General features: G+C 41.0%; 1 protein-coding gene and 1 pseudogene across 1 annotated transcript; both read left to right on the top strand.

Annotated features, from left to right (window-relative positions):
* The first annotated feature begins 3,062 nt into the window (after positions 1-3,062).
* On the top strand, positions 3,063-3,524 carry LOC116584371 (annotated as a pseudogene).
* A 3,514-nt stretch (positions 3,525-7,038) lies between these two features.
* LOC116584370 (tripartite motif-containing protein 60-like) lies at positions 7,039-14,922 on the top strand. The gene is made up of 2 exons (XM_032332611.1): positions 7,039-7,151; positions 13,034-14,922. Exon 2 carries the CDS (start codon positions 13,364-13,366, stop codon positions 14,783-14,785), a length of 1,422 nt encoding a protein of 473 aa, XP_032188502.1. The 5' UTR covers positions 7,039-7,151; positions 13,034-13,363; the 3' UTR covers positions 14,786-14,922.

Genomic DNA, 14,922 nt, shown 5'->3' with positions numbered 1-14,922 from the left:
AAATATCAATTTTTTAAATAAAGACAGGATCAACCAAGCCATGTTAAGAGCCTGAAGCAAAGGGAAAAAATGAGTAATTCTAATTCAGTAAGAAGAACCTTATTTTAGCATATTAAAGTCACATTCCAGGCTTTGTTTTTTCTCTTTGTTCTCACTTCCCAAAATGACCTCACTCTGTAAACCCTAGGTCTGTATCCCATTTTCCATTCTTGGCTTCCACCCGGCCAGAATGTTCATGGAAAGAACATTGGATACTAGCTGTGGCATCTTTTTACATCTAAGCTCTCATCCTACTATAAAATCATAATTGGATTCCAAGGAGTCTCAGTAAGTGGTGGTGAGGTTGGCTTGTCCCTGTCAACTGCTCTGCAGAAGAGTCCTCAGCCTTATCTGGAAGTTTGTTATTTGATTGTACGCTGAGAATCCACAAGAACTACCTATGCCGCCATCTCACTACATACTTAGGAATATTACAAAACTCAGTTTTTAAAAGTTCTCATAGTACCATATATCAACCGCTTTGTGTCACTTGCTATGTAGTAAGTGGCTATAGAATATTCTCAAAAGTTTTTACTTTGGTAATGGATAAAAGTAAAGAATATTTTGGTATGTATCCATTTTTCTATTTTTAATGTAATATGTCCTGGGAGCATGTGTTACTGTATTAGTTTCCATACTATTTTTTCTTTCATTGAGGTGTTAATAAAATTTTTGTGTTTCATAACTCAAATAGTTATGCTTAACTAAGTACAACTTGTATAAACTGAGCCATAAGTATCATGGAAAGTTCAAATACAAATACAACAAGTAAACCAAAACAAAAATATTTCTAATTCTTTAGTATTTGGTAAGATATTTTAATAATATTAGCTTTGAAAAAAAACTTCCAAATTTGTAATGTGATAAAAAGCAAAAACAACAGGGGCGTTGGGGTGCCTCAGTGGGTTAAAGCCTCTGTCTTCCGCTCAGGTCACGATCTCAGGGTCTTGGAATAGAGACCCGCATCGGGCTCTCTGCTCAGCGGGGAGCCTGCTTCCCCCCTCTCTCTGCCTGCCTCTCTGCCTACTTGTGATCTCTCTTTCTGTCAAATAAATAAATAAATAAAATCTTTAGAAAAAAACAACATCAAACAGGGTGCCTTTTGTTAAAATAGCCCTCCCTGTAATGAGATTGTAGATGATTGTTGTCCATGTTGTTTTCAGAGTGTCTGAGCCTCTTTTTAAAAAGTATTCATTTAGGAGGGGCACTAGGGTGGCTCAGTCTTGATTTCAGCTCAGGTCATGATCTCAGGGTTGTGAGATCAAGCTCTGCTCTGGGCCTGAAGCCTACTTAAGCCCTCTCTCCTAACTCCATAGTTGCCTTCCTACTCTCTAAAGAAAAAATATATATATACATATTACTTAGGTTTACCATTTAATTTTAAAAGTGCACTTGAGGGGAACCTCAGTGGCTCAGTCAGTTAAGCATCCAACTCTTGATTTCAGCTCAGGTCATGATCTCAGGATTATGAATAGACCCTGCATCAGGCTCCCCTCTTGCTGGGGAATCTGCTTGAGATTCTTGAGATTCTCTCTCCTTACCTCTTCCTCTGCCCCACCCCTCTGATGCAGGCGCTTTCTCTCTCTCTCTCTCTCTAAAAATAAACACGTCTTTTAAAACTTAAAAAAGTGTGAGCCACAGGGTGGCTTAGTCGGTTAAGCATTTGCTTTCAGCTTAGGTCATGATCCCAGGATCCTAGGATCGAGTCCCACATTGGGCTGATTTATCAGCAGGGAGCTGCTTCTCCCTCTGCCTGCTCTGGCTGCCATTACCCCTGCTTGTGCGCTTGCTCACTCTCTGACAAGCAAATAAGTAAATGAACTCTTTTAAGAATAAACAAATATGGAGCGCCTGCGTGGCTCAGTGGGTTAAGCCTCTGCCTTCAGCTCAGGTCGTGATCTCGGGGTCCTGGGATGGAGTCCCGAGTCGGGCTCTCTGCTCGGCAAGAGGCCTGCCTCCTTTCTCTCTCTCTTTGCCTGCCTCTCTGCCTGCTTATGATCTCTCTCTCTCTCTCTGTCAAATAAATAAATAAATAAATAAATAATCTTTTAAAAAAATAAACAAAAAGTGCACTTGCTAAAAAGGGAGAGGAGGGAGGGAAAAAGAAGGGACTCAGACTTTTGGAAAGTAGTCTCCCTATAACTCTATTGGATTAAGCATTATTTTGCCATTATTTAAAAGATTTTATTTATTTGACAGAGAAGGAGCACCAGCAGGGGAAGACCTGAGCCAAAGACAGACACCTAATCAACTGAACCACCAAGGCACCCACCCATTTTTAGATGAAGAAACTGAAGCTTAAAAAGTGGAAGTAAACTAAAATCACACAGCTAGCAAACTGATACAGCTGGAATGCAAATCCAAGTGACTTCCAAAATGTGTTCTTAAGTATTAGGATATAAAAGGAGTTTTAAATTATCAAAGCCACATATTTTATAATAACATGGAATAAAAAGTAGTTTCCTGACCTGCCACTGAAAACTGGAGCAAATTTTCTAGTGTGTAGATTTTTGCCCCCTCTTGGAGACAGATCGCTGTGGTGGTCACTACTTCAGCTTACCTAGCCAGAGTCCTGTGTGTCCATCGATGTGATTCATACTTAATTCAACAAAGTTTGGATTAATTCCTTCTCAACTGTCCTTCTGCGCTTTCAAGGAAACTTGGAAATCATTCTGTTGGCTTTAACTATTTATTTTTTTATTAAAAGATTTTTTTACTTATTTGACAGATGGAAATCACAAGTAGGCAGAGAGGCAGGCAGAGAGAGAGGGAAGGAGGCAGGCTCTCCGCTGAGCAGAGAGCCCGATGCGGGGCTCGATCGCAGGACCCTGGGATCATGACCTGAGCCAAAGACAGAGGCTTAACCCACTGAGCCACCCAGGCACCCCAGGCCCATAGATTTTAGTTTAGTTTAGTTTTTTTGTTTGTTTCTGTTTTTGTTTTTTAACTTTAGAAATGATACAGCTCTTTCTCAACTCCATCTTCAAGGTGGTGGCTGCAGTGGCTGTGGTTCAGTCATGAACATGCAACTCTCTGTCCGTGCCCAAGAGTGACACACCCTGGAGGTGACTGGACAAGAGATGGTCGCCCAGATTAAGGTTCATGTAGCCTTGCTGGAGGATATCAGTGCAGAAGATCAGGTTGAGCTCCTGGCAGGCCTACCCCTAGAGGCTGAGGCTACCCTCCATCAGTGTGAAGTGGCAGCTCTGACCACCTGAAGAAGCCCACTGCATGCCTGGAGACGAAGTCCATGGTTCCCTGGCCTGCACTGGGAAAGGAAGAAGGAAGACTCCCAAGGTGGCCAAGCAGGAGAGAAAGAAGACAGGCAGAGCTAAGCGGCAGATACAGGACGACTGGCACTCTGTCAATGTTGTGCCCGCCTTTGGCAAGACAAAAGGCCCCAATGCCAACTCTTAAATCCATTGTAATCCAGATTTTCCCCCCAATAAAGCCACTTAGTTCAGTCAAAGAAAGAAAAAAAAGAAGAAGAAGAGGAAAGAAAAAAGAAAGAGCTTTACAAATGAGAGAAAACAAAATGGACCACTTATACCTGCTGCTTCTAAATCTCATTTCTGCTCTCAGGGAAACCGAAATAGGCATTTTCAGATAAATTTCTATAGTGTGTGCATGTATTTAAGATTTTATTCATTTATTTGAGAGCAAGAAGGAGAACAAGCAGAGGGGGCAGAGGGAGAAGCAGACTTACTGCTGAACAGAAAGCCTAACACAGGACTCAATCTCCAGCCTGGAGATCATGATGAGAGCCGAAGGCAAATACTTAACCGACTGAGCCACCCCAGATGCCGTGTGTGTGTGTGTGTGTGTGTGTGTGTGTGTGTGTGTGTGTTTACACTACATTTGCCATGTCAGATGTTAGTGCTTTAGCTCATAAAAATCTCACTTAGTCAGGGCACCCGGGTGGCTCAGTGGGTTAAGCTTCTGCCTTCAGCTCAGGTCATGATCTCAGGGCCCTGGGATTGAGCCCCGCATCAGGCTTTCTGCGAGAGCCTGCTTCCCCCTCTCTTTCTGCCCGCCTCTCTGCCTAGTTGTGATCTCTGTCTGTCAAATAAATAAATAAAATCTTTTAAAAAAAAAATCTTATTTAGTTTCCAAGAAGTCAAATTGTACTGTGTCATGAGCATGCTATAAAGACGCACACATTTGTGTCTTTCCACAATGTCAGCTTTATTCAGTCACAAAGCAAGGTTAACAAAATTGTAAAGCAGGTTGAGGATTCCAAACTCCATGACATTTCACCATGCACTAATCTGTCTACTAACACGGCATACAAAGCCCAACACAAGTCACACAACAAACAAGACAGAGGGTAGGAAGTTAACGAACCTAACGGGAAGTCAGTCTGTGGGTGTGCGGTTGAGGTAAGTCTTGGATCTGGTCCAGGTCAGCTCTTGGCACTTACTGCTTATTATGTTCAAGCAGTGAAGTATCTCGGTTCTGTTCAGAGATCAGTCAGGCAGAGCCTTTGGTGGCAGCTGCCTTTTTTTAAGTGGCCAGACATAGAGGGGTCAATGTCTGAAGAGTCTGACAGTTTGCTGCCAAAATCTTCCCCTTTTAAAGGACTTTAATTAATCTTGGGCCCCTGAAAACCTCCTTTGCTTCTGCTTATCAGTTCTGGGGTGTCATCAACTGCTGCTGGTCTCAGTGCTATCTGGCAGCTGCAACACCCCTGACTGTTTGTGTCATTGCTTGACATGAGTGAAACATCCTATTCTCTACATATTGTTACCACCCCACCCCCATTTTCTGTGTGCTAGATAAGAAACAGGTACAAAAAGATAAACTGCCAAAGGTTACACAAAGCAGTGCTTGGATTTACATTCCTGCGAGCCTGGTTCCAAAGCCAGACCTTAACCATCACTTTTTCCTCTCTATATGCAGAAGCAAACAAATACACGTATGTGTACCCATACATATACACATACATATATATGTTTCATACTACATATTAAAACTTTGTCACGGGCCCTTGCAGGCCTTTACTTATACGCATGAGGGCAGGCAGAGGAAGAGCAAGTTGCTAAAACAAGATGGAGCAGCCAGAGACCAAGAATACAAAGCATCCAGAGAATAACAGGCATGAAAAATCATCTTTGGCTGAGAAACCAGATCACTGATCAACTAGGAAGAGTTTCAGTCCTTACACAGGAAGATTAAGGGTGAAGGCCAGATTGCTTCTGAACTAGTCTTGTGGGATGTTAAATAACTATTTTTTTAAATTTATTTATTTTATTTGACAGAGAGAGAGCGCACGCACAAATTGGGGGAGCAGCAGGCAGAGGGAGAAGCAAGCTCCCTGCTCAACAGGGAGACCCACGCAGGGCTTGATATCTGGATTCTGGGATCATGACCTAAATGGAAAGCAGATGCTTAACCGACTGAGCCACCCATCCACCCCTTAAATAATTCTTAAAAGCAATGCGTTGAGAAGAAGAATCCAATGCCCAACAATCAACTCCTTAATTAGCATATAGCAGGTAGGCTGGCCCTGTCTGGTTGGATTATGATGTACCCTACAAAGCATGGCCAGCCTTTTAGGCTTCGGTGTCATACCAATATCATAAATAATTTTTTACATCATGAACTGGTGATAGGAAATAACTCAAATTTTCTATCTCACTGTATTTAAATTAAAACCATGTGCTCATCCTACAATAAAAGAACAAAGGAAAAGAGGGTAAGCTCTCGCCACCAGCAATTCCAAAGGTTTAGGAAGCACCGCTAACAATATTTGGTGAGGAATCTCTAATTCACACCTGTATTTTTTTTTTAAGATTTTATTTATTTGATGGAGCGAGAGAGAGACAGTGAGAGAGGGAACACAAGCAGTGGAAGTGGAAGAGGGAGAGGCTGGTTCCCCACTGAGCAGGGAGCCTGATGCCGGGCTCAATCCCAGGACCCTGGGATCATAACGTGAGCCAAAGGCAGACGCTTCATGACCGAGCCTTCACACCCGTATTTTACTTCCCACCACTCACCACTTCCCAAAATCCTTAAGTCACTGAATTGTAGTCAATTCTCCTTTCAAAATTCAAATTTTATTGTATCATGGTAAGGGTTTAAAATGCTTCACTGGAGAGGGCGCCTCGGTGGTTCCGTCAGTAGAGTGTAAAACCCCTAATTTCAGGTTCCATATTGTGTGTAGGGATTACTTTAAAAAAAAGAAAGAAAGAAAGAAAGAAAGAAAGAGAAAGCTTCACTGGCTTTTCTTTACACTATGAAACCGTCGTGACTTTGTAAAGATCAAAATTCTCCATTTTGCCTGAAAAGTATTGCAGCAGCTATTCTGGCCTAGCTCTTCGGCTTCCCAAAAGCCATTTTCCATCTTTTCTACTTCATACCCGTCCCTACTTCCCCCCTGAGGTGCCAGCCAAGGGTACAGAATCTTTCATTCACCAAGTTCTTTACAGTTACCAGCCTCCTCACTGGCTCTTCCTCCAGCATTAAAGACTTATATGAAGTAACTCAAATCCACGCCTTAAATTTCACCTTAAACATCACTTCCTCAGAAGGGACTTTGGGAGAGTCAGAGTTGAGGTGGGGCATAGTTCTACAGGGTGGGACGGACCCACCCACTAACCCACAGAGATGCAAATTGATCCATTCAGGCGACGGCTTCTCTTTCACTTCAAAGCTTACTCTCTCCTCACCTGCCATCCCCAAGTGACCAAGTCTGCCTAGAACTCTGCCTTCCCTTCGTGTCTGAGACGAGGAAGGCGTTCTTTTAAAACCAACCTGAAATCTTACTGTGATCCTCAAATTGCTCACAGGAGTAAAAATTGTAAGACTAAACAAAAGGTTGCCACTGAGAATAATCAGTTGATGACAACAGCTGCTTGATGACTGAAGGAAACGCCCTCAGCAACGCTTGAAAGCTCTGCCCAGTCTCCTTGGCCACTCAGGGACCGTGAGCCTGAGCGGGCGATTCCCTACCCACTTCCGGAGGGATAGCCAATCGCCGCAAGGGTCGCGGGAGCGCTTCTGGCGAGAACCCGCCCATTCACGCAGATGAGGGCTTTCTGTTGGATCCTGAAGCGGGCTCTGGGGCGTAGCGTTTCTGGTCTGAGAGGTGCTGAGTGCGTCATCGGTTCCAGGTAAGCCGAGTGGGGTGTCGTGAGGTTCAGCTGAGCAAGGGCCTCCTCAGCATCTGCTGGGCGCCAGACCTCGGGGTCATAGCTTGTCTAAGACTGGGTCTCCTCAGTGTGGCGAGGGTCTTGTGAAAACGTCAGCTCCTGATTCTCAGACATGTGGAATCAGGATGGGAGTGGTAGCCCTGTTTCAGTGAAATTTTCAAGATGATGTTGGTTGGAACGAGAATTGTGAAAACGCTGGATTATTGCCAAAGAATATCGTCTTTGGTGGAAGAGAGGAGGGAGGCGAGATGGGAAGTTAAGAGGATGGAGTGGTAGCCACCGTTTAAAAACCCACTACTCCACAGTGCGTACACCTCCTGGCCAATTGAAATATCCTTTCACTCTCACAAAGATCTTACACAAAGATCTTACCATTGGGAATGAACCATTTCACTCTTGAGATGAGCTGGTTTAGGCTCAGGCATGGTAAGAGTCCTTCAAGGTGATGGTGGTTGAAACTGAGAGCTAGAAATTACCACAGGTTCTCTTTATTTATTAAATACTTTTTGAGCACCCATTGTATTGCCCAAGAATAAAAATAAAGCTGGAGACACTTTCCCACCAAGAAGCTCACAGTCTGGCAGAAAGAGTTGGACATACCTGCTAAGGAATTTCAAAAATTATTGTAGAATCAAATCAGAATTACGATGTATGATTGGGTGGGGAGCTAAGCAAACAGGCTAGGACCAGATCTTGATGGGTCTTAAAGCTTTATTTTTCTTAAAGCAGCAGTTCACAAACTGTGGTCCCTTGAGCAGCAACATCATCTGGGAACTTCGAAAAATAAAACACACCAACTGAATCAGAAACCAGGAATTTGGCCCAGTAGTCTTTTACAAAGGTGTTTGGGTAGTCTTGATGCTATCTAAGGTTTGAGAGCTACTTTCTTAGAGTAATAAAGAACTAGTGGAATGTTTTAAGTGGAAGATAAAAGGATTATGTTTATATTTGGAAAGATCAGTATAGCTACAGAGTTAGGGAATTGATTGGAAACACCATTCTGTTTTGGAGGAGAAAGGAGACTCATACTATAGGAGGAAGAGAGAAAAGGACAGTTAACTGGGGTGGTAGCAGTCTGTTCCCACAAAGCTGGTTCTTTTGGCTTTCTAGTCTGTTAATGGCTTTATTCTGGAAAGTAGGGAAAACTGACCAGTGTGTGCACTTGGAAAAAGTGGGGCACAGTGATTCCTGGAGTGAGTGAGTATTTTATGTTCTTGAACCCTACTGAGTCCTCTTTTTTTGCACATACTTTTTTAAAAAGTTACATATTTTTTCTTGATTTTTATTTTCCCATTATCCTTTGCAATTCAGTATGCTGTTTTATTGGGCAAGATTCTTAAAACTTCTTCAGCCCATTTTCTAATCTCTGACCATTCTATGCAGCCTCACCCTGAACCCAGTGGATTCCACATCTTAGCTTACTCAGAAGTACCTGTCTTGGGGGCTCAGGAGCCTGCAGTTCTTCATCTCGGGGTTGTGAATTTGAGCCCCACGTGTGATGTAGAGATTACTTAAATAAAAAACTTTTTTTAAAAAAAGTACCCATTTTGAAAGTTGTTGTTTTTGTTTTTCAAGATTTTATTTATTTATTTATCAGAGAGCAAGAGAGAGTGCACACTCGGGGAGAAGTAGGCTCCCTGCAGGGAGCCTGATGTGGGGCTCCATCCAAGGACCCTGGGATCAAGACCTGAGCCAAAGGCAGATAGATGATTAACCAACTGAGCTGAGCCACTCAGGTGCCCTCCATTTTGAAAGTATTAGGCAAGAATGAGAAGTCACTGAAGCCTTAGTCATTAGGTATAACATAGTGTGGACAAGTAGGAAGAGTAGCTTGGAAGAGACTATGCTTTATTTATGTAGTTCTGTGTTACTGGAATTTATTACAAATTGAATGTATTTTAATATAGAATTAAAAGTTCATTTTAAAATTCTGAAGCTCCTCTCCTGTGCCTCCAAAATCAGTGCAAGAAAATTTCCTACATCACATTATTATAGTGAACCTGGTAGAAGCTAATTCCTTTACCAGTCATGAAGGACTTAGAAGCTATATGAGCCATAGCAACTTTTAGGTTTAATATCAGTACTTTTTATATTACGTGCCTACACTGGTGCATGCACACGACTCAGAGATACTGTGGGATCAGTTCCAGATCACTATCAGAAAGCAAGTCAAACGAATTTTGTTTCTCATTGCATATAAAAGTTACGTTTGCCCTATACTTTAGTGTGCAATAACCTTCTGTCTAAAAATAACAGTGTACATACTTTAAATAATTTAATGCTAAAAATGCTAACCATCATTTGAACTTCCAGTGCGTTATAATCTTTTTGCTGGTGGAGGATCTTCCGTTTGATGGCTGGTGACTGATCAGGGTGGTGGTTACTGAAGGTTGAGGTGGCTGTGACAGTTTCTTAAAATGAGACAGTAGAAATTGCCACTTTGACTCTTCTTTCATGAATGATTTCTCTGTTGACATGTAATACTGTTTGATAGCATTGTACTCACAGTAGAAATTATTCAAAAATTGGGAGTCTATCCTCAAACCTTGCTACTGCTTTGTCAACTGAGTTTATGGCATAGTCTAAATCCATTTCAACAGTCTTCATAGCACCTTTACCAGGAGTGGGTTGCATCTCAAGAAACAACTTTTTTGTCCTTGTCCATAAGCAGCTACTAACTCTTTTTTATAAAGATCTATTTATTTATTTATTTGACAGACAGAGATTACAAGTAGGCAGAGAGGCTGACAGAGAGAGAGAGGAGGAAGCAGGCTCCCTGCTGAGCAGAGAGCCCGATTCGGGCTCGATCCCAGGACCAGGACCTGAGCTGAAGGCAGAGGCTCTAACCCACTGAGCCAACCAGGCACCCCAAGCAGCTACTAACTCTTAATCTGTTCAACCACAATTTGTTAAAACCAAAAAAACCTCGGTATATGAAAAGTACAGTCCTGTAAAGCATGATAAAATAAGGTATACCTGTATGTGTAGTAGAAGTATGTGATTTGAGCAAGATTTCTGAGAGCTTTTGAGATTTTATGAGCTGTCTTATAATACTTTTTATTGCACCTTTGTTAAATGGCAGGCACTGTGACATGTGCGTTAATTTTATTTTCATGTTTAATAATTACAATTATAGATAGTTATTATTTCTTTCTTTGTGAAAAGAAAACTGAAGTTCAGAGAAACTAATTTGGCCAAGGGCATACAGCTAGTTAAGTGGCAGAGTTAGATGAAGACCCAGTTCTATATGGTATTGCTGCTTCTCGATGTGTGTTATCTTTTTGCTGTGATAGTGTTAGAATCAGTAAAGCCCTGTCCTTCCTCCTAAGTGTTTGAATATGTTATCAAATGTGAAGAATTGTGACTATATCAAATATGAAAAATATAAATAGATGTAGAGGGATGCATAGGATTCTGTGGGAGTGTGAAGGAGGGACAGTACAGCTTTGTGATTATCGTGCCAATTAATGCAATGTTGTATGAGTGTACTCAGATTATTGCAGACTCGTTTTTTACAGCTCTAATTGAGGATAATAGTAGCTCCTAATTTATAGGGTTGTTCGGAGAGTTTAATTGAATCAGTGACTACATGAAAGATCCTAGCCTAGTGCCTAACACATATAAACCGTCTTAGAGAAAATTTGTCTTGGAGTCTCCAAAAGGAGCAGAACTTAGTCCCAAGGAAAGAAGGGAGGAAAAGGTAATGTATAACCAGTTGAGTCATTTAAGCAGGAAGGAGAACATAACATCTCTGTTTTTAAAAAAAGAAAAGAAAATAAAACTACTTTCGGGGACCATAGGTAGGTGAAGACGAAGATAATAAGGTATGAAGGGTGAAGGGCTCTGAATGGTAAGCCAAGGGGAGTGCTTTGTCTTGACTGTTGGTGAGTTATTGACAGGTTTAACTGAGAGGAAAGGTTTAATCGTTTAAACAGTGATGGTATGAGGGATAAGTTAAAATTATATAGCAAAAACCAGTAGGTAATGTGGAACTTGGGATAGTCCACCAGAACAAAGGAAGAGGCAGAAGACACTATTCTAGATTGAAAGTTACTTAAGGGTGCTAATAAGTAAATGTAACATGTCGGCCCTGTTTGGATCCAGGTTGAAATAAATGTAAAATAGAAAGGTGGGGCACCTGGCTGATTTAGTAGGTGGAGCATGTGACTTTTAATCTCGAGGTTGTAGGTTCAAGCCCCACGTTGAATGTTGGGATAATGTGAAAAATAAAATCTTTAATAAATAGTTTATTGGCCAAGAATAGTAGACATGTTGGCTGCCATTTATGTGATCTCCTTATTTAAAAGGGGGTTATAGGGGAACCTGAGTTAAACGTCTGGGTTTGGCATGGGTCATCATCTCAGGGTCCTTGGGATTGAGCCCTGCATCGGGCTCCCTGCACAGTGGAGAGCCTGCTTCTCCCTCTCTCTCTGCATGCCACTCCCCCTGCTTGTGCATGCTCCCTGTCAAATAAGGAAAACATAAATAAATAAGGAAGGAAGTAAATAAATGTTATAATCCCCATTTTTATAGATCAAAGAAATGGGATTTTAAAAAGTTATATGGGTTTTCCTGAAGTATACACTAAGTAGCTGAACCAGGATTCAAATGTAATAGACTTTTTTCTTTAAAGATTTTACTTACTGTGGGGGGGAGAAGAAGGGAGGGAAAGAGGCAGGCAGAGGGAGATGAAGGGTTCCCGCTGAGCAGGGAACCCAATGCAAGGCTCGATCCCATGACCCGAGCTGAAGGCAGATGCTTAACTGACTGAGTCACTCAGGCGCTCCAGGTGTGTTGGGTATCTTAAAAACAAGCCGGGAAATTTTCTCACTACCTTTTCTTTCTTTCTTTCTTTCTTTCTTTCTTTCTTTCTTTCTTTCTTTCTTTCTTTCTCAGATTTTGTTTATTTGAGAGAGAGCACAAGCAAGAGAGTGTACAAACTGGAGAGCAGCACAGGGAGAGGGAGAAATAGTCTTCCCACTGAGCAGGAAGCCCAAAATGGAGCTCAATCTCAGGACCGTGAGATGAAAGGCCGTTACTTAACTGTCTGAGCCACGCAGGTGCCCCTCTCCCTAACTCTTTTATTTCGAACATTTAAAACCTTTAGATAAACCTTTTGCTTAGATGCACCAGTTTCTAACTTTTTGTTACACATCTTAAAATGACTGAGACTTCTGAAAGTAAGTTGCCACCATCAAGATGGTGTCCCTGCTTACTGAAGTATATATTGCCTAAGAACAAGGATGTTTTTACTTCTTATCTATGGTAAATTAATGTTAACATGATTTAATACTGATAGAATATGAAATGTAGTTCATAACTAAAATTCTCCCATTTATCCCGGAAATATTCTTTTACTTTATCTTTTAAGATCCCAGATTCAATCAGGTATTGTGTATTATATTTTTGTCTGTCATATTTCTGAAACTTTTTTGTTTTTCATGACATTTACATTTTGAAGAATACATACTGATTGTCTTGTAGAATGCCCCCCTATTTAAGTTAGACTACTTGTTTTCTTATGACTAGATTGAGATGGAATTTTTTTTTTTTTTGAGATGGAATTTTTTTTTGCAAGGCTATCTTACAGGTTTTGTTGCTGTTGTTGAAATATGTGAGATGAATGACTATAACTATGAATTCCTGTTTTGTTTTTTTCAATGATTTTAGCATTTACTGATGAGTCTTGTGTGACTGTTTTAATACATTGATGATTGTGGTGTCATATTTTAAACTGAATGTTTTTCTCATCCATAGGAAAGACTCCTAGTCTTGGACCTACAGGTACATGCTTGCTTGCTTGCTTGCTTTTTTATTAACATATAATGTATTATCTGTTTCAGGGCTGCTACAGCTGCTTTCATGAACAGGAAAGTCATTAAGCCTGACTTTATAGCATTGAGTGGGAAGAACAGCAGCCCAGCTGATACGTTCTAGTATGCAATAGACTGCAGCCTGTGGAGTATTCTTGGCAAAAGACTCTAGAGCTAAGGGGCAGTGGGATAAACAGGTTTATATGGACTATCATCAACATGCCAATCCAGTGAAACTGGAAGCTGGTCAGTTTTCAAGGTCTGTGGGAGGATATCCTCCACTGTTCCTTAGCTGGATCTTGAGCGATAGAGAGCCAAGCTTTACTAAAGGACATACCTTTCACCTTTACTCACGGCTCAATGGAGTTTATGACGGCCCTGGCAGACCTCCAAACAGGGGCTAGCTGTCCCATCTGTCTAGACTACTTGAAAGAGCCAGTGACCATCAACTGTGGGCACAACTTCTGTCTCTCCTGCATCAGTATGTTCTGGAAGGATCTAAATGGTACTTTCCCCTGCCCCTTTTGCCGTTACTGCTCTCCAGAAAGGAAATTCACAAGCAATCCCCAATTGGGCAATTTGATTGAAATTGCTAAGCTACTACGGGTAAGAAGAAGCAAGAGGAAGAGGAAGGAAGAGAAGCTTATATGTGAAAAACATAATCAGGTTTTGACATTTTTCTGTCAGAAGGACCTAGAAGTTTTATGTCCACAGTGTAGTTTCTCCACTGATCACCGGAGTCACTATATTTGGCCCATAGAGAAGGCTGCTCCTTATCATAGGAAAAGATTGCAGAATTGCATTGAACCATGGAAGGAGAGAGTAGAACAAGTAGAAAAGGTGATAACTATGCAAAGCAGAAAATCATTGGAACTGAAGAAGAAGGTACAGTGTAGGAGAGAAGAAATAAAGTCTGAATTTGAACAAATTTTGTTGTTTCTCAAAAATGAGCAAGAGATTGTTCTTCGGCAATTACAAGATGATGAAATGGATATTTTAACAAAACTAAATGAAAACCTAGCAACATTTTCAAGTCATCTTTCCACATTAAAACATCTATCAAAGGAGATAGAGGGTAAATCTACTAAATCAGAGCTGGAATTACTGACAGATGTTAAAAGCATCTACCATAGGTATAAAACCTTAAAGGCCCCTGAGCCTTTTTCATTCCAGTTAAAGGAATATGGTTACCATCTTGCTCCACAATATTCTGGCCTAAATAAAATTATCAACAGATTTCAGGTGGATCTAATTCTCGATCCTGAAACAGCACATCGTAAGCTTATTGTCTCTGAAGATAGAAAAACTGTCCAGTATGGAAATAAAAGGCATAACTTACCTCATAACCCAAGGAGGTTCTATCTCTCTCCAGCTGTTCTGGGTACTAGGGGTTATAATTCTGGCAGGCAGTATTGGGAGGTGAAAGTGAAAGATAAACCTGAATGGATCGTGGGTGTCTGTAAAGACTCTCTTCCCAGAAGGAGAAAGAATCAGAAGCAACCAATTTTAGCACAGGATGGATTATGGGGTGTTGGACGATGTAGTCAGAGTAATTATATTGCATTGGGTCCTAAAAAAATTAATCTTCTGCCAAAAGTAATACCTAGAAAAATTGGCATTTTTTTAGACTGTGAATTGTGTGAGATTTCTTTTTATAATTTGAGTGATAGATCCCTTCTCTATATTTTTAACTATTATTTTACAGAAACACTTTGGCCTTATTTCTATACTGGAACTGACTCAAAACCTCTTAAAATCTGTACAGTGACAGATTCTGAATGATGAATTATTGTAAAACTCTTATTTTTGTTGTTTGTTTGTTTCAGGTGGTAGATAAAACTAAGCCAATGAATGTAGTCTCAACAGTTCTGTTGTGGTTTTTGTTGTTGACTTTTTGCTTTAGTTTTGTTTTACTTTTA

Source organism: Mustela erminea, chromosome 2, assembly GCF_009829155.1.
Source record: "Mustela erminea isolate mMusErm1 chromosome 2, mMusErm1.Pri, whole genome shotgun sequence".
NCBI lineage: Eukaryota > Metazoa > Chordata > Mammalia > Carnivora > Mustelidae > Mustela > Mustela erminea.
This window is presented reverse-complemented; position numbering and strand designations above follow the sequence as displayed.

What these genes read in the sequence shown, in the direction of transcription:
- LOC116584370 (XM_032332611.1), top strand. Translation starts at nt 13,364, where the DNA reads ATGGAGTTTATGACGGCCCTGGCAGACCTCCAAACAGGGGCTAGCTGT.